General features: G+C 39.3%; 4 protein-coding genes across 5 annotated transcripts; 1 reads left to right on the top strand and 3 right to left on the bottom strand.

Annotated features, from left to right (window-relative positions):
* Positions 1-217: 217 nt before the first annotated feature.
* LOC146972079 (chymotrypsin-like protease CTRL-1) lies at positions 218-2364 on the bottom strand. The gene is made up of 7 exons (XM_085801845.1): positions 2310-2364; positions 2055-2155; positions 1846-1925; positions 1678-1759; positions 1399-1579; positions 1110-1240; positions 218-496 (listed from the first exon to the last, which is right to left on the bottom strand). Exons 1-7 carry the CDS (start codon positions 2353-2355, stop codon positions 335-337), a joined length of 783 nt encoding a protein of 260 aa, XP_085657971.1. The 5' UTR covers positions 2356-2364; the 3' UTR covers positions 218-334.
* A 686-nt stretch (positions 2365-3050) lies between these two features.
* hsc70 (heat shock cognate 70) lies at positions 3051-7713 on the bottom strand. Its single transcript, XM_085801813.1, has 9 exons — positions 7595-7713; positions 6121-6325; positions 5726-5931; positions 5303-5455; positions 4675-5230; positions 4360-4562; positions 4054-4252; positions 3699-3931; positions 3051-3501 (listed from the first exon to the last, which is right to left on the bottom strand). Exons 2-9 carry the CDS (start codon positions 6323-6325, stop codon positions 3307-3309), a joined length of 1950 nt encoding a protein of 649 aa, XP_085657939.1. The 5' UTR covers positions 7595-7713; the 3' UTR covers positions 3051-3306.
* Positions 7714-8443: 730 nt separating this feature from the next.
* On the bottom strand, positions 8444-14604 carry LOC146972077 (TBC1 domain family member 15). Of its 2 annotated transcripts, XM_085801829.1 has the most exons (10): positions 14065-14604; positions 12508-12693; positions 12288-12406; positions 11692-11795; positions 10508-10575; positions 10239-10385; positions 9788-9878; positions 9550-9698; positions 9308-9449; positions 8444-9218 (listed from the first exon to the last, which is right to left on the bottom strand). In XM_085801829.1, exons 1-10 carry the CDS (start codon positions 14282-14284, stop codon positions 9050-9052), a joined length of 1395 nt encoding a protein of 464 aa, XP_085657955.1. In that variant the 5' UTR covers positions 14285-14604; the 3' UTR covers positions 8444-9049. The 2 variants fall into 2 exon arrangements, with proteins under 2 accessions (XP_085657955.1, XP_085657956.1); XM_085801830.1 differs by lacking the exon at positions 12508-12693 and having other exon boundaries at positions 14065-14560.
* A 1685-nt stretch (positions 14605-16289) lies between these two features.
* LOC146972076 (uncharacterized) lies at positions 16290-18450 on the top strand. The gene is made up of 7 exons (XM_085802495.1): positions 16290-16533; positions 16641-17018; positions 17232-17273; positions 17366-17501; positions 17753-17827; positions 17967-18048; positions 18161-18450. Exons 1-7 carry the CDS (start codon positions 16449-16451, stop codon positions 18233-18235), a joined length of 873 nt encoding a protein of 290 aa, XP_085658621.1. The 5' UTR covers positions 16290-16448; the 3' UTR covers positions 18236-18450.
* The last annotated feature ends 3869 nt before the right edge of the window (positions 18451-22319 follow it).

Genomic DNA, 22319 nt, shown 5'->3' with positions numbered 1-22319 from the left:
GCCTCCAACCTTATCAAATGTAATCATGTCAGAGCTTCCTAAACTGCTGTCCATTTTCAGTTTCAGTAAAATACTTGTTAAACGATGAACAGAGCACGTTTAGATCCACCTTACTGAGTCATGCACTTCACACATTTTGTTTTTGTAAAGCCACAGCCTACGAGGTGAAAAGTAATTCCACACAGGAAACCAACAATTTCTGTTTTGAAGTGAGATTTAATGCACACTTTCTAATAGATGCATCAAGCATTGCAGTACAATGAGTAGATAATGTTGATTCTGTATGGAGACAGTCACTGATCACAGTAAACAATGAAATGTTTAAATGATGACGTTAGTTTGAAGCAACTGTCTGGTCAATCCACCCACGCAAGTAGGACACACGGGCGTACACAGCAGGGGCACGCACATTGCAGTTGGAGGTACCCCAGGACACAATGCCAACAAGGGACCACACTCCACTTCTCTCACAGACCAGAGGGCCACCAGAGTCACCCTGAAATGAAACAAATATGATTTTCTTATTAACTTTTAAAAGCGTGCATGGGGTTATGTAATACAATAAAACCTTGGATCAAGCTCTTGATAGTGCTTGATATAATGGACCTTGTTTTCTGCCATGTAACTCTCTGCAGGATGTGGGCAGGCCTCTCTTAAGTTTCAACAGCGTTAACAAAAACTGCAGAATACAAAAAATGTGCTTGCGTAATCAACTCACACACAAGCCTTCAGTTAATGAAGGAATCATTTTCTTTTCTGGTTGCTTGGTTACAAGATCTGTAAATTGCTATCTTCATCTATTTTGTGAATAGTCCCATTAATAATTTGGATATTAGATGCATATTTTCTGAACATGTTTGAGTAGTGATTACTTTACAAATTATCTGTTAGTATTCTCCTCTGACAGTATATTTAATGTTGATCAATAATCATCAACAACAAGTTGCTGTAAATAATTTGTGAATTATTACCTTTATGCTTATAACCTGCATTTGTAATAAGAAATAATCTGTCACTTGTAAATGCACAAAATACATTTTATCATGAACAACTGGTTTAGTGACTTGTCTCTCACAAATGTGTAATTCATGTTAGGATATGGTTGTTACCTGGCAGGAGGACACTCCAGAAGCACCAGCGCAGATCATGGCATCAGTGATTCTGTTATAACCCCAGTACTGCTTGCACTGAGCAGGGCTGAGCATAGGCAGGGCGGTCTGCTGCAGGTAGCGGGGGCTTGCTGAGAGCACAGGAGAAAGAGGTTTAGTGCATATTTTATTGTGATTTTATATTTTTTTATTTTGATATTTTCCTTTTGTGAAATTAGAGCTGTTCATGCGTGCCTGTGTCTGTAAATCTACCCTGAGTGTAACACCTAGAAATCATTCTCTCACTCACAGGTTTGGCCAGTCCTGCCCCACCCAGTGGTGACACATTTGGTTCCAGAGGGGATGCTGGTGCTGGAGGAGGCCAGGCACACAGGAGACACACGGGAAGTCATCTGCACTGGGGAGGACAGCCTCAGAAGGGTGATGTCATTGTTGAAGTTCTGAGAGTTGTAGTATGGGTGCGTGATGGCCTGGATTGAGAGGTGAGCATAAACCATATTACTCAGTTACTTAATTCAGAGAAGTTTACATTTAAGGGCTGTTGCTGTTGTGCTGTTGTGCTGCTTACCCTGGCAATGTTCTTGACCTGAATTGGCTCACTGCTGGACTGACGATCATGTTCGCCCAGGATAACACGGTGGTTTCTAGGACTGTGGAGAATAATAATCGACAGAGGAGTTATTGCACCGTTGGCATTTTCTTCGTGTATATGTTGGATGTATAAAAAGTTACTTACGACACACGGCAGTGAGCAGCAGTCGCGACCCAGTATTGATTGATCAGGGATCCTCCACAGAAGTGGAATCCTCTACCATCCTAGGAATCAAAAGATGCATATAATGTCAACACAGATTGCATCTCTCTCTCATTTAAATTACACATGGTGTTGAAATTTTAGTAAAACCACTGTGTCAGTAGGTGTTTAAAGAGCAATATTTACGCTACCTGAAGAGAAACCTGCCAGGGCCAGGACCCAGACACGGCTGTCTGCCCATTTACAATCTTGTATCCGCTCACTTGGGGCTTGATAGCAGGCACTCCGCACCCTGAGGCCCAGTCACAAAGTCAAAAAATGATGATGAGTGCTTACCTCCAAATATGTCATGTATGCACAAGGAAATTTATCAGAATGTTATCAGAGATAACTAAAGACATGTTCTGTTACTATTATCACAGTCATTTAATGTGGTGATGACTCACCCAGTGCAGAGGCCACAAGGGCAAAACAACTAATGAGCAAGAGCATGACTGTCTCTGTGATTTAGGTCCCTGTGTTGAGCTGTGTGGGACACAGGCTTTTATATGTGTTCCCCACACACTTGACCCTGAGTTACATGTACAGTATATCCATTCAGATTTCAGGTACCTTCCCCCTCCACCCTCTAATCGCCCAATGGGTGTGGTAGGTTGGGGAAGAGAACATCTGGTGATAAGCACCTGAGATGACTTACAGTCATCTACTTGGTCTTAGCTCATGTTTGCAATTGGGTAAGGGCTTTTGGCAAACAAATTGTTACATAAACAGCAGCAGCAACACCATGTAATCTTTGTGGTTGTTGTAGATAGTTTTCTGAAGTCTTACAAGTTTGGGGATATTTTTTGCACTATGTTCGATATGTTTATCTGTATTAGCTTCAGTCCTCACACACTGGCAGGAAAGAAAAGTATGCATTTGACAACTGTAGTCTCAACAACGTTTTTACACAGTTTACAAAGCCATATAACTTCTTGCTAAGATACAGGAAAAAGATAATAATCAACCCGTTGTGGTCTGTTTACAGGAACCAGTTTTATCTGCAAATCACAAGAGCTACAAGCTGACTGGTCCTGTGCATGCCTATGTGATGCATTATGAATATACTGTAGTAATATCTGTAGTGTTATTCAGAAATGTAATGGTATTTTTGATAAATCACAAGAAAGACATAGAAGACAAAGATTTTTCAGAATCCCATTGGTGATCTTTATTAGTTGAATGTTTAGAGAGCATGGACCATTATCATCTAATAAAATGTGGTGAGAAAAATGATGAAAACAAAAAAACAACTTTAATGATGTTGTCGGCTACTGAATATAATAATAAGTGTGAGTAAGACTCAGATTTGGATTTGGACAGTTTGAATTTGTTAATGTTGTAACAAGACTTTAAGTACAGGTAAACCTCTGGGATCTGTGGTACAGGCATTGTTGGCAGTATTTAGTCGACCTCTTCAATAGTTGGGCCAGAAGAGGAGCCACCTCCAGCTCCACCAGGGAAACCACCAGGCATTCCTCCTGGCATCCCTCCAGGCCCACCTTCTGGCATACCACCTTGGTATAGCTTTGAGATGATTGGGTTGCAGACTTTTTCTAGTTCCTTCTGCTGGTGATCATACTCATCTTTCTCTGCTGTCTGGATAAGAGCAGAAACAAGACTTGATTGTGAAAGAAAGCACTGTTGAAAACTGTATGAAAACAATGTAAAAAGGAAGTACAAAAGTGTTGCACAGTTTTTTTTACATGAAACAATTTTCTCTACATTTTCGAACTAAGCCAAAGAGGAACATTTGTATGTTTTCTATCATGTCTTATGGTTCAGCAGATCTATACCTGGTTCCTGTCCAGCCAGGCAATGACTTCGTTGCATTTGTCTACAATGGCCTTTTTGTCCTCCGGGCTGATCTTGTCTTGGAGCTTCTCGTCCTCCACAGTGCTCTTCATGTTGAAGGCCAAAGATTCAAGGGAGTTCTTGGCTGTAACCTTTTCTTTCTGGACCTCATCCTCAGCCTTGAACTGCTCTGCCTCCTGCACCATACGCTCAATATCCTCCTTGCTCAGCCGCCCTACAAGAGGATAAAATACAAATACAAAGCTCTGTAACTGAAAATATTTCTTTATTTTCTTTCAGCCTTTGTGCTACGTTAGTTTTTTTAGTGTCCTTGATTTAAGAAGTATAATCATCAACCTTTGTCATTGGTGATGGTAATCTTGTTCTCCTTTCCAGTGCTTTTGTCAACAGCAGACACATTGAGAATGCCATTGGCATCAATGTCAAAGGTCACCTCAATCTGAGGGACTCCTCTGGGAGCTGGCGGAATACCAGTCAGCTCAAACTTGCCCAGGATATTATTGTCCTTGGTCATGGCTCTCTCGCCTTCATAAACCTGAAATCAATTCCAAATAATGATGCATCACTTTTATGATTGATTGTAATACACTAGGGTTATGAAGAGTCAACTGTTCCTAATTATGTATTTCAGGGTTTCCGTACCTGAATGAGCACACCAGGTTGGTTGTCTGAATAGGTGGTAAAGGTCTGGGTTTGCTTGGTGGGGATCGTGGTGTTCCTTTTGATAAGGACAGTCATTACCCCTCCAGCCGTCTCAATTCCCAGGGACAGTGGTGTTACATCCAGCAGGAGCAGGTCCTGCACATTCTCAGACTTATCACCAGCCAAGATGGCAGCCTGCACAGCTGTGAAGAATTTTTAAATGGTGAAGCAAATGCCTTGATGGCTAGAACAAACACCACCTGACTGTGTAAAATGCTAAAATAACTAGAGAACAAATGTGGTTGAGCTATTCACCTGCCCCATAGGCCACTGCCTCATCGGGGTTGATGCTCTTATTGAGATCGCGGCCATTGAAGAAGTCCTGCAGTAGCTTTTGAATCTTGGGGATACGTGTGGAACCACCAACCAGGACAATGTCATGAATCTGGCTCTTGTCCATCTTGGCATCCCTAAGGGACTTCTCCACAGGCTCAAGGGTTCCACGAAACAGGTCTGCGTTCAGCTCCTCAAAACGTGCCCTGGTGATGGAAGTGTAGAAATCTGCTCCTTCATAGAGTGAATCGATCTCAATGCTGGCTTGGGTGCTGCTGGAGAGAGTGCGCTTAGCACGCTCACATGCTGTGCGCAGGCGACGCACGGCTCGCTTGTTGTTGTTGATTTCCTTTTTGAACTTGCGCTTGAACTCTGCAATGAAGTGGTTTACCATGCGGTTGTCAAAGTCCTCACCGCCCAAGTGAGTGTCACCAGCTGTGGACTTTACCTCAAAGATGCCATCCTCAATAGTCAGGATTGACACATCAAAAGTACCACCTCCGAGGTCAAAGATGAGGACATTACGCTCACCACCAACCTAAAGCAAATTGTGAGAATTAATGATTGGAACTCAAAACAGGTTAAGATTCGCATGTAATGTGATAGTTACCTTTTTGTCCAGGCCATAAGCAATGGCTGCAGCAGTGGGCTCATTGATGATGCGCAGCACATTAAGCCCAGAAATGACTCCAGCATCTTTGGTGGCCTGACGCTGGGAGTCATTGAAGTAAGCAGGAACTGTGACAACTGCATTGGTAATAGGCTGTAAAGAGAGAAAGACCATGCCTCAATAAGTAGCATTTGTGTGCTCACAAACTACTTTTTAAAATTACTGATGCAAACTTTGAAAACCGTGGTTGTTGGAGGCCATAAGGCTTTTGAGGCTGAGGAGAGTGCTATTATGATATTACTGTATAATAGATGAGATTATCTGATAAAAGTAAAATTTGAAGTAAGTAATTCCTAACTGATGCATCCTGCCATTGCTATTCTTTTATCTGCATAAACCAATATGACCATGTGTTAACCATACCTTGCCAAGATAGGCTTCAGAGATCTCCTTCATCTTGGTGAGGACCATTGAGGAAATCTCCTCCGGATAGAAGGTCTTGATCTCACCCTTGTACTCAACCTCCACTTTTGGTTTGGTTGCATCATTCACAACCTTGAAAGGCCAGTGCTTCATGTCTGACTGTACCACAGGGTCGTCAAACTTACGGCCAATCAGACGCTTGGCATCTGAAATTGATGTAAGAGAAAAATTAAGACACTGAAAGTCACGTGTTGATTTCACAGTGTATACACAGTAAATACCAAGTACTGACTTTCTTCAGAAGAATTAGTCATCAATACAGGAGGGACAATTAGAAAAATGTGTTCTGATCATTGCCTTTTTTAGACAGTTAACTAGTGGACAGAAATCCTTACCGAATACAGTGTTGGTTGGGTTCATAGCCACTTGGTTCTTGGCAGCATCTCCAATCAGTCGCTCACTGTCCGTGAAGGCCACATAGCTGGGTGTTGTCCTGTTACCTTGGTCATTAGCAATGATCTCCACTTTCCCATGCTGGAAGATGCCCACACAGGAATATGTGGTTCCCAGGTCAATTCCCACTGCTGGTCCTTTAGACATCTTTGATAAACAAAAGAAATAGGCAAAATAATTGTAACCTTTTAATATTGGAAATAAATCCTATATTAGTGCAATGATTAATGTTTGATTGTTGTTATAATGAAAAGTGCAAAACATTGTTTTGGCCTCTGTATTGCTCTAAGGTTGGATTTGGGCTGCCAAACATTGCGAGATATGGAGCTGTAAAGAAACGTTGAGAACCACTGGCTTAGTGATCTAAATTTCCTGTTTAACACTGAGACTCAACGGCCAGACTACATCATGTTTCCCTTTAATTACCTCTCTACTTCTCTCTTCTCCCTCAGCAACATAACACCATAGTGTCTCATAGTCACGCTGGTGAAATGAAATTTGCTGAACCTGCAGTATAGTGATCTGTGTGTGTACTTTCCAACAGCTGGTTCCAAAGAGCTTACAGTTACTATAAAAAGTATCAGCCTATCTACATGGAAATGAATGGAAGGTGACTACAACTTCAGGAATCATTTATCAGTGACGAGTGGGTGAAAACGTCTTTGGTCTTTTTAAAACAAAGCGTCTCATACACACAAAAATCTACAGCTTTGAGTTGCAGTAACACACAGACAGTATTTGATTAGTGAAGATCTCAACAAAAGCCTTTTGGTTGTGGCAGGAAATAGGATCATTTATGAAAGCGGAGACAAACACACAGTATACTACCAAATCAGTTGAAATATTTTTAGAGGATCTCTCCTTCATGTGTTTGTCTAATCGGTGGAAGTAGAAACTTTGTTCACTTAATGTCCCAGAACTGCTGCAACTAGCAAGGTTATTGAATTAAGACTTGTTATCCAGTTGTGTAACAGAGCAGAAAATGCTGACCTGCTGTAATACTGTTGCTTGACTGCCTGTCCTACACTCATCTGAAACTTGTAATGTGCTTTGGTAGAAGACGGATATAATAGCACTGTGACAAAGACATATGTATAGGGGTTTTAGTTCACAGTTTCTTCCAGTGCTCCTAGGTGTGACCTCTAACTGTTGCATCGGAAACGGGTGTGCAATCTCAATGAAATGAGTCAATTTCCTTGTTAAACAGACAATAATGTATGTGTGTGTGTGTGTGCATTTTTTTCTTTTCATGTATGGATTTTTCCTCTGCTTGCCATGCCATTGTTTGACAAAAACCATGCAGGCTTGATTTACATGGGAACATCATGCCACATGTGGCAGTTAAGCTTTTAAAGCAACAAGCAAGACAGACTAGGAAGCCAGGCTGAATGCAATGCTTCTTGTAGAAGGGGTTACCTTGCGCTGTCAGATGTTCAAGACTTGAGAGACTAATGAGTTAAAGAGATGCTAAACCTAACCGCCGTCTGAGCTCCTCTCCAGCACTCCCTTCCCTCTTCTGGCCGGCAGACTAAAAGGACGAGTGTCTCTGCTCCCGAGTGTATATAGAGCTCTGTGCAGGGAGAACCCAACTGGGTGTCAGGTGACTCCACCAAGGAAAGTTCTAGGCCTGTGTTCCTCCTCGCTGACTAGATTGTTTTAAAAGAAACCTTGTGGCAAGCTGAGCAAAACAACAGCAAAAAGGAAAATTCAAAATTTGAAGCAATGGGACTTTGACATCTAAACTGAACATTTTTGTGTAACAATATGAGCATTGCCCTTTTACGTATATGAAAAAAAGTAGTTCCTGCACATAGATAATGTCATTCATGTGCTATATTTGCCCCTTCAGTATGGTGTTACAGTGAACTTTCTCCAAAATGCCTTTTAACCATTTATCTGTGATCATGTACTAAATAAATGAGCCAGGTGCAGAAATTGAAGGAGGAAGCTCTCATGAGCTCCCTAGTGGTACAATGGTGGCCTAGGACCTAGGTGAGTGCATGAATTCACTTGAATTAATTCAAAACTGCTTTTATTAACCTCATAAATCAAGTGTTGGTAAAGGAGCTCTTAGGTTTTTATTCAGCTTTACCTTTTACCAACATGCACTGGTTCTGAACCTAAATGAAGGATCTGGCATTAAAAGATCAAACATAACTTGTATATTGTATAGTGTATACTTACCTTCTGTATTACTGAAGTTAAATAAGTTAAGCAAGTTATAAATTAAACTGAGTATGAACATCACCAGCACCACATAGTAAATAATCTCCAGTTTTTATTGAGGTATAATTTATACAGGTTCTTTATTTTACACGTGTGTTTCATTCTCTAGCTAAGACAGAGCTGCGTTGTCCTTCCTCTCACAGCACTCTCTCTGCCTGAGCTCAAAAGTTGGATGTCTATTCTCGTTACAGAGGCCTCTCTGACACATGGGCCACGTTGCATTAAATATAACTGCAGTTTCTCACAGGCACCACCTGTTGCAACACACCAGATCTAGGCATGCGTGCATCGCACATGTCTGTGGCTGTTTACTTCTAGCAGTTTTATATTGCATAACCCAGAAGAACAATCTTTAAAGCTTTGATTCTGAGGTAATAGGATCTTAAGCCTAAGCTTTTCAAATTCGCGGCAATCAGGAGATCAGACCAAAATGACCCACAGCCCGTGTTGATCAGCTTTCACACAATAAATACTTTACATTTACAATTAACAAGAACAAATAAGAATTAAGGTAAGCAGCCATCAAAACAAGTGTGTTTCCCTCTGAAAAAAAACTAAGACAGAAAATATGTATGTGCCATTGAAACTCAAAATAGGGATTTTATGTCCCTTGTTACAAAGTCCTTAACATCTGGTATGTCGCTCTCACTTTAAAACAAATAAACTACGGAGTTGAAAAAGAAAGTCCTCGTCTTTGCTTTTGTGCGCTCTACAATGTAAAGTCATGTAGTCCCATGCACAGCGTTTGCAGTAGTTGTAGAAATGGTGCTCTGCTTTCTTCAGTGTGCTGTTCAGGTCCAGTGTTCCCTGAAGGCTGCCCAAAAAAAGCAAAAGATGTTGACACAGATATGCACGTGCACAATCTCTTTTTTGTGATTTTTATGTCTTGGCCTACAGACGAACCTGTTAGTAAACTGGATGAGCTGTACATCATCTTGACAACGCAGCAGGGACTCTCTGTTCTCCAACAGGATGGCTGCACAGATGAAGAGCTCAAAGGTGAAGTCGGTGTTGATGACCTGCAGTGCCGACTTTGAATTGTACTCTGCAAACACCACAAGACAAAGACACATCGCTAGGTTAACATCTGACATTTAATTGGAAGCCATTCCTCGTTCTGTCAGCTTGAGTTCTGGGTTTCACACCTGTGCTGTATGTTCGTGTCAGCCTTTCCTGATACCTGGCTCGGTCTACTTGCTGGGAGATCAGCTCCAGGTGGTCACAGCTCAGGATTTCAAACAAACGTAGCGCATCTCTGTGTTCAAACTCCCTCTGGAAACCCAGCAGCAGCCACCTTAAAGAAGAAGCAAGAAGGAGTGTGTGAACGTCCATGTCCATCCATACTCAGATACAGAGATGTAGGGAACAGTACCAAGGAGCTACCTGTGGCAGAAGGTGAAACTTTCCATGCTGTCTGTGACCAAGTGAGCATAGAGCTGTGGGTCCAACTCTTTCAACAGAGCTGCCTCCAACTCTAAAACACATTAAACACACCTCTCTCATATGCTTTTTCTTAACATTTTTGCTTGTGTCTGAATGCTTTACTTAGCACTAAACCTCTTAAGAATGTAAAAAAAAAAAAAAAACTGCAACTATGTTCTCATTTTTCTGAATGAACATTTCAGTTGAATACACTGCATGAGAAATCAAAAGACATATGCATACTGATATTGTCGTCCTGAAAATAGGTTTTCAATTTCTTAGTTTTACCACTAGAGGTCCTGAATGTTTTTTGCAATAAGGAACACCTTTTATTTCACTGCATGTACGAGCACCTTAGAAACATTTAACATTTATTTAATACAAAGTTGCATCCCTTTTTTAATAATCTCACCTATTTTTCTGTGCAGACCATCAGCCCTAAAGTCCTTGGAGAATTTCTCCATGTAGCAGGAAAAACTCCAGAAAGTGTCAACCTCAGAGTCAAGAACCTCCAGGAACCGGCTGCACAGGTCATTCATTCCCTGGGCATAACTGACCTCTGAATCAAGCAAGCAAGACAAGTGGTGCACAAATAAGTGACACAGACACACACACGCAAACAGTAATGTCTGTAACATCAGATCTTGTCAGTATTAAGATGGGTTCACTGTTGATATTTACCTGGATGAAAAGCAGCATAAGTGATGAGGATGTCTCTCAGTACCAACAGATTACCTGAACCTTCACCCCTGCAGACAGATAAGTTAAGATTAATTAGTTGAACACTGCAAAAAAATATTTGATGTGTTTTATAAAGATATGAAAGGTTTATTGCTCAAATCAGCCTCCGTACTTTTAAAAATAATCGATAAAGAATATGTAACAATTCTAGTTGCTGTCTTTTGTTTACAGTGTGGGAAAGTGTAAAATGAATAATTTTTCCATTAGGAAAATAACTTGAAACCATTATGGCAAGATAGAGTGAATTTCATTTTATTCTTAAAGCAGAAGTAAGCGATCCGTTTTGGCTAACTTCCTGTCAGCCGATGGAGTTAGCAGTCCCCGCTCTCGTCCCTACGTCACCACATTCACGCGCATCCCTTGGCTGCACACACAGAGAGGACCGCCCCTTTATGCCGTTCTCTCTCTTCATTGGATAAAGGTTGTAGGATACAAGGAAAGTTTTCTCCTCGGCTTACAGCAGAGCAGAGTGACTGACAGACCCGTGTTTCAGACCAAACACTCTATATAAGTGATTGCTGTCGGAAGATATAACTATTTAAGACTTATATTAACACAAATATTCCGCTTACTTCTGCTTTAATATAGTTGGAGTGGGTAATTTTTATTGATACAATGTTACTTACTCAAGCATACTATTTCTGTAGGCTATTGTACCAAAAGGAGGCAGGCAGCTGGTTCTGGAGGCCTGAGGGGCAAGAGACTAAATATCTTGCTAGCTCCAAATCAAGTTTAACTCTTTTCCCCCCCTGTGATTATGTAAAGTCAGTCAGAAGAATCGACTATATAAATTCATTTATTTTTGTTAAGTGACTGCCTTGCTTACTACACATAAATAATCTTCTAATCCATGATCAAAAATCTTTCTGTCGACAAGTAGGTAATACTGCTCTCCTGTAAATAGTGGCTAATCATTTAACACATAAAACACAAATTAACTTTAAGAGGGGAGTTAAATAATGAATTGCCTTTTTGTGTCAGCTGAGTTTAGTGGAATCTTACTGATTACTTTTAGCTGCTCAAAGCTATCTTCATGTCAAAGGTCAGCGATTGATTTCACACACACACACACACAGAATCTGTTGATACAACAAGAACCACAACAACGGCTCCAGGCCACTCACTGGTAATAGCTCAGGTCTCTGTTAGTTCTCGGTACATCCTTGTCAATGATTCGTACAGCTTCACGGAGCTCCTCTTGGTCAAATGTAACCCGCTCGAATAAAATCTGGTGACAGGAAAGAAATGTAAATATTACATACTAACATTTTCAATTCATTATACATAAATACATACATCTTCCATTCTATCCGGTCCCCATACTACAGGGTATAGTACTGTATGAGCTTCAATCTAGTGTAAATAGATTGTTTGAAGTGTGATTCTGTTAAAGTTGCATGTGGAGTATCACTATCTGAAATCTATCAGCTGCTGTTGAGTACACACACTCTCCAGACCAAAGTGCTTAAAATGACAGCCAGTGTAAATAGGTCAACTGATACCATATGTAAATAAATGGCAAACACTTTGTTTAGCAAAATTAGATCCTGTTGTGACATTTACCTAAACATACACTCCTCCCTTTTTAAACAGTTTTTTGTACCATATACAATCAAAATGTACTTGCTGGATCTGTAGAAATCAAAATAGCAGAACAAGAGAAAAACAAACATTCAAGTAATTAGATTGGACTTATAGTCGTGGATTTAACTGATCTAACCTGTGCCTGAAGCTCTAAGAAAGCCAGTTTGTCCCTGACCTCCTCAGACTGGTCCTGGGTCTGCTGTTGGGCCTGTGCCTGTCTCTGGTCAAAGTACCTGACAGCTGCCACCAACTCAGCTGGAATGAAGACACATTCATGTGTTCATGGGGGTTTTCAAAAAAGAGAAAACAGGGAACTGACAAAAAAGGAAAAAAAAGATGAAACTGTTTGTGTTTACCATCAGTGCCGTTGAGATGCAACCGTACAGCTGAAGGAAGAAACTGCTGCCATTTTCGCTTCATGACCAGGTATCGTACGACTAACTGCTCCTGCAGCAGAGAGCGCTCTAAAGCAGTGGAGCTGCACGGATACATCCCAAACAGGAAACGCCACACCAGGCCACGCTCAGAGGGAGACACACCACCTTGGCAGGGGAATGAAAACACTTTGATTATTTATGGTTATGGACTCAGAGTTTAGACATGCATTTGAATTAAATCAAATCCTGAAACTGTAGGGAAGATGTAGCGGAGGAAAGACAGAATCCTTAGGAGAACAAATCATCCATAATTGGGTCAACTTTATCCTGTTTTCATGAGAGGATTTGAGATGTTTTATGTAATGTTTTGCTCTGTAGGGTGCTTTAATCCATGCCACATTTGTGGGGCAGGAATGTGCATAAAGGTCAAAAGGTCACAGAGAAGGAGGGCAAGTTTCCACATTCCTGCCATGACAGATTCCTTGTGATATTTTACTTTATGCAGATATTTATGATCTTTTGTCTGAGTGCTGCTGAAACCTTGAGGATGTCCAGCAAGAAGTTAAATTGATGACACATTTATGCACTAATCCAGAGGTATCCTCATTTCTTAGTTTCATACGCTTCACTGAATATTTTTCTGACTGTTGAATCTCATGTGATTCTATTCAGCTCCTCAGACATATCATCAACTCCATAAATGGTGTTTGTTGTTTCATCTCACGAGTCACGCTGGAGTTCTGTGCTCGAGGGGGTCTGATGTGATGCACAATAAAATGTTAGATTTTAGAGAATGGTTTGGCTGTGTCTCAAAGTCCTGAAGCAAAGCACTTGACTTAGTCTTACTCTGCAGGCATGGTCACAATTCATTGAAGCATCTGGACATGTGAGTGACCCACTTTAATAGTTTACAGCGCAACAAAATAGTGCTCAAATGGGCATTGTTAGCTACTAAATCCACACTATTGATTAACAACCTATCATAGAAAGCTATTGTGTGTTACTGTGTGAGACATATTTGATATATGAAGAATCAATGATATGTCTTCAAACTATCAAGAATCAATAGCTGTAATCCTAGGCCTCAACAAAACAATGCTTAGACTAATAATAGGCTACATTGTTATAAATCCTACTGTTGAAATAAGCTGAGCCCAATAGTGTTAATACAGAAATATATAAATAATCTTTCAAACAGGAACAAACATTTCACAGGATTAGAAAAGACTTTATATTTCTTAATGTGCATTATAGGATTATGAAAGATTTCTGCTTGACCTGCTGCGACCTCGGAAACATTTCTTTCCACTGTAATAAGTTAAAACTGAAACTGAGCCCCTGAGAAATGCATTATGTAGATCTGATCTTGCATAGGGTACATAAACTGACAGGTGCACCATCTGCATTTCCACTGTGACACTGTGGAGGATAATTCATAAACTTAAGAGTAGATAGATAGATAGATAGATAGATAGATAGATAGATAGATAGATAGATAGATAGATAGATAGATAGATAGATAGATAGATGATCTACCGTTTTTGAATATATGCATTCTCAGTCTCGACTCGTCTACCCTGCCCTCAGCGTCCATGATCCCAGGTAAGGTGAGTCGTGCGCGGGACAGAACTGGAGAACTGACCGCGGCCACCCTCCTGTGGGAGCGGACATCTGGTCGGGGATTGTCCGCCGCCTGCCGTGGGCTCCCATTACTCAGGTGGTCCATGTGTGTCGCACGGGTCAAGGAGAACTGCATCCACGAGAGACTCAACAGGCAACAAAGTATCCATCCATCCTCCCGTGGCGCGCTGCCCCCTTAAACAACAACGACGCGTCTCTTCCCGGAACCCATCTGAAACTGGACTGATTCCTCCCAACGGCGTCGAGTCCGACAAGATCACACAACTCGTTGGGTTACTTTTGGAAAAGCAGTTGCAGCTTTGTTGATTCTCATTCAGCCATCTGGGAGTCATATGACTGTACCTTGAGATCCTAGTTTGGCCCACATTCCAGGTGGAGTCCGGACTTCAGTGCCAAAGTTCACTCTGGGATTTGAGAGCGTGTCTCACTCCACCCAGCGGTTTAACAACATCCAGCACAATTTTCTCTGAGCAGCGTGTCTCTTATTAAGAAAGGCTGAGAACAAATCCCCTGGACCACGTAGCCTATGATATGAACCTTTAATTCGATGGTCTTGAATGATGGATGAGATTTTGATGGAATTGCAAGCAGAAACTTGCAATGCTTCTACTTCTATCAGAATATAGCCTGTAGTCACAGTTCCAGCACATAATAATTGTTGCCAACTGAAGCTTTAGCGAAACAAAACAAGAAACCCTTGAGGAGTGGCTCACCAATTTCTAAAATAATTTAATTAATTGATTGACATACCTACGGTACACCGATCAGTACATTATGGGGAAGATAAAGTTGCCCGCTTGTAGGTTTTAGTGCGCACAGCTTTTCACTGAAGTCGGACTCGTTAACACGTTGTGAACTGTAAAAATGTACATTAAGTTCCTTGAGTTGATCCACACATTTTCTTCCTCCCATAGTGGAAGCCAGGCAGGTGGATACAAATGTCCTTCCTTTTTCTTTTTTCTTTTACAATTAAATTCCCCCTTTGAACTTTCATGAGAAAATTTGGTGCTTTATGTGAGCTTAACTTCAGTTTAACTTTATTCGGATTTTGACAATGCAATATCAATACACGAAATGATTATAGAGCAGACATAACATCATTGAGAGGTTCACTGTAGAAATGCTGAATAAATCCTTTGCAGTAAAACAAATAGCTACACTGCTGACAGGTGGCTGCACTGGCAATATGCAGGTATACACACACGTTTAAGAAAAAATTCCACTACTATGTGCAGGGGACAATAAAGGTTTTCTGAATCTGAATCTGAATAGCCTACTTTTGCTGAATCACTATATCATTCTCAAGTCAAGACACAGTTCTCCTGTATGTCACCAAATTAGGTCACTTCCCCCCCTTCACATTTGGAGGTCGACTGACAGTGGATTTTTAAAGGTTGATATAGAATAAAGTAGTTTGTAGGAGGAAAAAGCTGATGGCCCATGAAAAAAATGCTGCCCAGTCTTTCATTTTACTTTATTTGATTCTGTCCAAATTGATTGAACAACTGAGTCCATTTATGATTGAAAATAATAGAGTTTACAAGTTAGAGGAGACTGATAAGTTATTGAGATGACAATGATAGGACATTTTATCAATAATGCAGAAGTAAGGCCAGTAGGGAGGGAGGCTGCACAAGCATCAGCCATTATCAGGGCCTAGCTTCTGTATTAAGGTTATGGTTTCTAAAATGCCCTATTTTCGGTCAACCTCTAAGTGGCCAAGTTATAGAGATACAAAAAAATAAAATAAAATGACTGCTTGAATCACAATTATCTGAGTCACCTGTTGAAATATGATAAACCAAAGAATAACTTTAAAATATCAAATAATTGGATTAGGTCAAAAGGTCAGTCTCTGATATAATGAATGAATAGTGCCACGTAAGCACAAGAACTGAAACCACATGGAAGAACACTATTCTTGATGCATGTTGGTATAACATTTGCCCTCAAACTTAGTAAGAGAGTTATACAAAGGTCAGTGTTCACTTTTCTTTCATAACTTCCTCTTTTTTTTTTTTTCTTTTTTTTGCAATTCATTAGTCCTGAGTAACAGGAAACACACCCAAATTTCACTCTGGTGCTCACATTTAGTGACAATTGACAAAGCACAATGAGGCAGTAAATCCTCTTCTTGGACCCTCTTAAAGTGAGTATTTACTTTGTGCTGTAAAAGGCAGAATGCAGGTAATTTAACTCCAGAGCGTGGGAGTGTATGGCTTATTATATTATGTTAGATAACTGCAGTAAAACTGAATTATCTTCAGGATTTCAGGATTATGTTAATTAAGATCAGGATGTTTTTCTTGTATCAGATGAAGCTGCTGGGTCTGATTAGTGTCATATCTATCGTGGCCTCTTCAGGTTGGTGACATATTGTCTTTAAGTTTTGAATTGTATCTAATAATCTATAATATATAAAATGATGAAATGCTAATATGTATTCTGGTTTGGTTTGGTCTTGAACACAGGTCAAAGCTGGAAAGTTACTGTCCCTCGACACATCAATACAACATTGGGCGCAACTGTTGTCATACCATGTAATTTTAGTTATCCACAGCAAAAGACATCGGATAACATTCAAGTTCACTGGAAATTTTTTGGGAATCAAATTACCACCGATGACAATGACAAATATCCCTTGGTTTATCACCCGAATAAGACATTTATAGATAAAACCTACAGAGATAGGACCAAACTTGTTGGCGATAAAGAGGATGGAAACTGCTCCCTCGAGATCCAAAACATCAAAGCTAATGAACCAATTATGTATATGAGACTTCTTGTAAACGACAATATAGGTACCAGGTACAGGTTCCATCTTGACAATGTCTCCATTTCTGTCACCGGTAGGAATTTCAGTAATATAAAATTTAAAAAAAAATTTTTTTATTGACTTATGAGACTTTAAATTAATATTTGATGTTTCCTCCACGGCGTCAGGTGTTGCACCAGTCAGTCCTAACCCAGGTATAACCTTTAGATTTTTGTTAATTTAACATTTGTTAACATTTATAGAATTTGCTGTGAAAACACATCAACAATTAATTTTATGTTTGTAGGTCTTTTTGGTGACCAATATACCACTGCTAAACCCACAAGTGGTAAGTTTAAATTTTCAAACTGTTTACTTCAAACTAACATTTAAAACACAATTATCTGTAATTCATTTTCCTTTACTGATCACCATTTACAGCATTAGTCTTCTCAACAACTCAGGCTCACAATGGCTTGGGGATATCACAGTACTATGTGGTCGTCCCTGTAGCAGTTTCCATACTTGTGGTCATTATTCTTATTGCTGGAAGTCTCTGTTACATAAAATGCAAAAGGTAAGTTCCCTAATTTATATATTTAGCATGGGGCTTTGAAGTAGGCTATAGTAATATTTATTAATGACTGATCCTAGTGTCATCCTTACATAATTTACATAATCTATGAGCAGATGTTTTGAATGTGACATTGTTTCTTCACATTTCATGTTTGAGTTTCACTGTGTGGTCAATAACTGGTCAGTGTCTTTGCTTCTCATAATTACTTCCAGATGTTTCCCAGCAATATCACTTTTTTTCTTATTTCACAGGTCACAATCTTTCACCAGGGAGGAATCAGGATATTATGCAAATTTTAGCAGAGCATCATCTAACCAAACCCAAAGGTAGGAATTATGATACAGTGGTTATATCACATTAGAAGAGTATTTACTACAAGGCACATGAGGAAAAAGGTTGTTTGTTGTTACACTGTTCTGATATCCTGTTTATCAACTTAGAAACAAAGTGATTTGTCTTTTTCAGAGAAATATCTGGCACAAATCAGGAAAACAAAAAACTTTCTGAAGCAAAGATCATCGACGAACCTGTTTATGTCAACACTGAGGTACAATACCCCCTCTTATTCTTGTTTTATAATAAGAAATGCCTAAGACAGGAAAAAGAAAAAGAAAAAGAAAAAAGCTAACCTTGTTGTAACCCAATTTCTATCTTTGCAGGCCCTCACAGGTCAGATGGATCAAAGTCTGGATCACATAGACAGTGTATATGCAAATGTGGATTACACCAAATAGCACAAAAGATTTGTTTTTGGATTTACTCTGCAGTCTTGGTTTGTGCAAATGTGTGGCATGGTGGCACATCTGCCAAGAGATTTTATATCATAAAAACCACATCATTACAAAGCATAGAAGAGAGAAGTATTATAGTCATTCATGGTTGGTTGGTGACTCATGTTTCAGGCCAGCCAGAAATAGTTTTGGAAAACATATTCTTGCTTATTTTGTTATATAGCCTACTTGGTAGATGTTTCAGTTAGAAATATTGCCTGCTATCAGTTATGATAATATTTTTCTTTACCAGCACTTTTCATTTTTTAAACCTTTAAATATGTAGAAATGACCTCTAAATGTTCCCAAACATGGCAGGCAACTACTGCAATTTATGTTTACACTCCAAGTTTAAACTGGAGAATATAAGCAGGAGCATTAATAAGGTAAAGGATTTCCTAAAAAACTGCAAAGGAAAAACCATCGGGTGTTGATGGCCTTGACAGCAGGCTTCTCAAAATAGCTGTTGATCAGATAGCTCCTGCATTAACCCATATAATTAATTTAAGTTTTATGTGTGGTACATGTCCACAAGCATGGAAGCAGGCGAAAATAATCTCACTGCCAAAAAACAAGAGAATGCCCTTTTCCGGCTCAAATAGCCGTCCTATAAGTACCAGTATTAGGAAAAATAATGGAAACGATTGTATTTGAACAAATTAATAATTATTTATCTGCTAATAACATTATCTGTAACTCTCAACATGCTTACAGAAGGGCTCACTCCACGGCAACGGTGCTGATTAGCATGTCTGATGATTGGCTTAGAACAATTGAAAACAAATATATGGTTGGTGTTGTATTTCTGGATTTCTCAGCTGCTTTTGATGTAATTGATCATCACTTACTACTAACAAAACTGTCCTGCTATGGCTTTGAGCGATCTGCACTTAATTGGTTTTATAGCTATCTATCAAACAGGACACAAACAGTATTTTTTAACGGCAGCTACTCAGAAACCAAAACCACGACTGCCTTGGTCCTTTATTATTCAGTATTTTCACAAATGATTAGATAAAGCTAACACAGTTATGTATGCGGATGACGCAACCATATATACATCAGCATCTATGTATTAGAAATTATTATGAATAAGGAACTAGAAAGTGTGGCTGAATGGGTTAAAGAAAACAAGCCGGTCCTGAACATAAGTGCATGATTGTAGGCTCAAATCATAATATTGATAGAAATCCTGTATTAAATATCAAAATCAAAGATATCACTATAGACCAGGTACATGAGACCAAATTGCTGGGAGTGACAGTTGACAACAAATTATCATGGTACAGTTTTGTATAGAGGTATGAAAGAATGGAATTCAATGCTGCAAAATATCAAACTCACCACGAACACAAAGAAATTCAAAATATTAATAAAACAGCATTTATCAAAGTAAGACAACATGGTATATTTATATATGGAGTATATTTCGATGGATATATGATATGTGTTATTATAATGTATATTCTGTGGAATGAATGTATATACAAGTATGATGTGTGATGTGTAATGATGTACAGTATACATATATGATATGTAGAAATGTGGGTAATAGGATTAGTATGTGAACAATTAATATAACAAAGAATGAATGAAGCACAGTTAAGAAATGTAAACACTTACTCTGTTTTTGTTTTGTTAGGTTAAGCATATCGCTCACTTGTTTTTTTGTTTTTAATTTTTATAATGTTTATGTTTTGTGTTTTCAACTGTATATTTGATACTGTTGGACCCCAGGAAGAATAGCTGTGGCTTTGCTGCAGCTAATGGGGATCTTAATAATAAACAATAAACCATAAACTGAAATGAAGAGTAGCTGTGACTTTTCTGCAGCTATGTTTCTTTGAGTTTATTTTCCATAGGTGCCATCTCTCCTGTGTATTTACTTTAAAAAGGTTTCAGAGGACTGTCCAGTCAGCTTTCTTGAACACCTTAACTGTTCCGCAGCCCACATAAAACCCAGTCCACCAGCATCCTCTGGTGAGCATACTCATGTCATAATCAGAAGGTCAGAAGGGATACCAGTAAAAATGTTAATATGTACAAAAAACAAACAATAAAAAAAACAACAACAACAAAGAGTTTTTCATTAAAGACTGTTACCTTAAACATTACAGGATCCATAAATGATAAAGGATCAAATTTATTTCATGGTTTTGTATTTTTCACAGTACAATGAGCACTAATGCAGAAACTACTGTACATCAAGCTTTTAGCGCAGCACCAGTTTTTTTTTTTTTACTTCGTGACTGGGGTTCTTTGTTCATGTGTCATTTATCTTCCAAACAAGACAGCAGAGGGAGGTGTGAAAGTGTCGGCTGTATTTCTCAACATGTTTGCCAATGTACTTCCTGTGTTATGCTAGGGCCCAAACTCATTTCTTCTTCTTTTTTTTCAGTCATCCATCCAGGGATTGAAGTATTTTTTTTGTAATGTGATGTTTATTTTAAGGACACAGGTTTAAAGGGGATGTTGTTGCTTGTTCTGTAATCTACAGTGTCCCATCCTCTTCCACTGCGATGTAACTGTGGAAATACCTGTGGTAAAAAAAAATAATGTGGACATTTGGGCAGCTGCTGGTGTTGTTCCTGTTTTCTGTTTTCTGCTTTCATTTTAGTGAGCTGACGTTCACATAATGTAACATTTTCTATCTGAGGAGTTGCAGTGTAAAGCTTTGTGTGTAATGCCTTATATGTTAAAATAAAAACCCCAAAAAATGTTGTGTGGATCATATTATGCTACTTTATATAACCAGTGTGTATTTCTTTTAGTATATTGGAGGTGCTTCGCAGCAATGGTCGGGGCCGGCCAGGCAATTTTAGACAAATATATTGGTAATTCTGAGCAACATGAGACAAAATAAGACACCAAGAACATTTGCATTACAAGGTTCATTTTGCGTTAGCTGAGGCTTGGACTCACAACCTCTGACACTACAACCAGCCCCTAACTCATAGAGATAATTGGCTAGAGATGAAACCTTATGTGTGGCTTGACAAATGGACTAAGCCAGTCACCAGAATGACTGCAGCTGTCAAAGCAGATTTTAAAAAATGTCAAAATGTCAGAAATTATGTTGTCAAGACAAAAATCTGCTCTAATACATATAGCATCTTGATAGCACGGAAATGTTTGTAATTTGTTTTTTAACAATACATGTGTTGCCATCGAGCTGAGTAAGCAGATGCCATAATTATTGTGCAGTGATAAGAAGGCATGGGCATAAAATGAGTGTGTAGTAGAGAAAGTGGGCAAGGACAGAAAACGGTCAGAAAGATCAAGCATCATAAGAGGAAGAGAAGCATAGAGAGAACATAGAACACCCACACCCACACCAACACCGGGAGGGGGAGCAGTAATGCTCAGGGCTGTAACAGTATGATGGAATAGGAATATGCACCCATTTCTCAACATATTCTTATTCCAATTCATAAGACAAAATAAATCCCTGGAATATGAGTGAAACTTCCCTGCTGACACTTACAAAAAAAAAGAGTTTTTAAAGTGTTTATGTTGTATACAGTAGACTATTTCATTCAATATACTTAAAAATATTCTTAAGTACACCTCGAATTACGTGGTAAGCGAGTTATACTGTAAGACTGGATAAAGTTGGTGGGAATGATCAGAAGTTACACTGGAAGTAATGGTAAAGTAGGACGTAAGTGAAGGGGAGATACGCTCTAACGCAGTCTAGTTATACTGTAAGACACGAGAAAATTTGTGCGGGAAGTGAGCGGGAGTTATACGTCTGTCGAAGTTGGTGTAAAGTATAGGCCTACGTGTTAAGTGAATGGTAACCTACGTACGCACTAAGACGTGTCCGTATTATGTAGTGTTACCAAAAAATGAAATAATTAGCATGAATAATATGTATGTTTCAATTATCAAGAAAAACTAAATCCATAAATGTCAATACAAATAACCTTGGGAAGCATTACACAGAACAAAAGCAGGCACAAGGACTTCAACGACCTCGGTTGTATCAATGTCTTACATACTTGGCAATAATTTATCATTGAAGACAAGAGTCTGTTGTCTTCAGTTT

The sequence above is a fragment of the Trachurus japonicus genome, chromosome 16 (genome assembly GCF_045865225.1).
Source record: "Trachurus japonicus isolate A0001 chromosome 16, Traja_1.0".
Lineage (NCBI taxonomy): Eukaryota > Metazoa > Chordata > Actinopteri > Carangiformes > Carangidae > Trachurus > Trachurus japonicus.
Note: the sequence above shows the minus strand (reverse complement) of the source record. Positions and strands in the feature narration are given on the sequence as shown.

Bases quoted from the DNA above. Each gene is read 5' to 3' on its own strand.
- LOC146972079 (XM_085801845.1), bottom strand. From the start codon at position 2,355: ATGCTCTTGCTCATTAGTTGTTTTGCCCTTGTGGCCTCTGCACTGG. The intron at 1,926-2,054 runs GTAGCGTAAATA...TTTGATTCCTAG, and splicing joins CCTGGCAGGTTTCTCTTCAG to GATGGTAGAGGATTCCACTT. The intron at 497-1,109 runs GTAACAACCATA...GTTTCATTTCAG, and splicing joins CTGGAGTGTCCTCCTGCCAG to GGTGACTCTGGTGGCCCTCT.
- hsc70 (XM_085801813.1), bottom strand. From the start codon at position 6,325: ATGTCTAAAGGACCAGCAGTGGGAATTGACCTGGGAACCACATATTCC. The intron at 5,456-5,725 runs GTATGGTTAACA...CTCTCTTTACAG, and splicing joins CTGAAGCCTATCTTGGCAAG to CCTATTACCAATGCAGTTGT. The intron at 5,231-5,302 runs GTAACTATCACA...AATTTGCTTTAG, and splicing joins CTTATGGCCTGGACAAAAAG to GTTGGTGGTGAGCGTAATGT.
- LOC146972077 (XM_085801829.1), bottom strand. From the start codon at position 14,284: ATGCAGTTCTCCTTGACCCGTGCGACACACATGGACCACCTGAGTAAT. The intron at 9,450-9,549 runs GTGTGAAACCCA...TGGTGTTTGCAG, and splicing joins GACACGAACATACAGCACAG to AGTACAATTCAAAGTCGGCA. The intron at 9,219-9,307 runs GTTCGTCTGTAG...TTTTTTGGGCAG, and splicing joins CTCATCCAGTTTACTAACAG to CCTTCAGGGAACACTGGACC.
- LOC146972076 (XM_085802495.1), top strand. From the start codon at position 16,449: ATGTTAATTAAGATCAGGATGTTTTTCTTGTATCAGATGAAGCTGCTG. The intron at 17,019-17,231 runs GTAGGAATTTCA...TTATGTTTGTAG, and splicing joins TGTCTCCATTTCTGTCACCG to GTCTTTTTGGTGACCAATAT. The intron at 18,049-18,160 runs GTACAATACCCC...CTATCTTTGCAG, and splicing joins CTGTTTATGTCAACACTGAG to GCCCTCACAGGTCAGATGGA.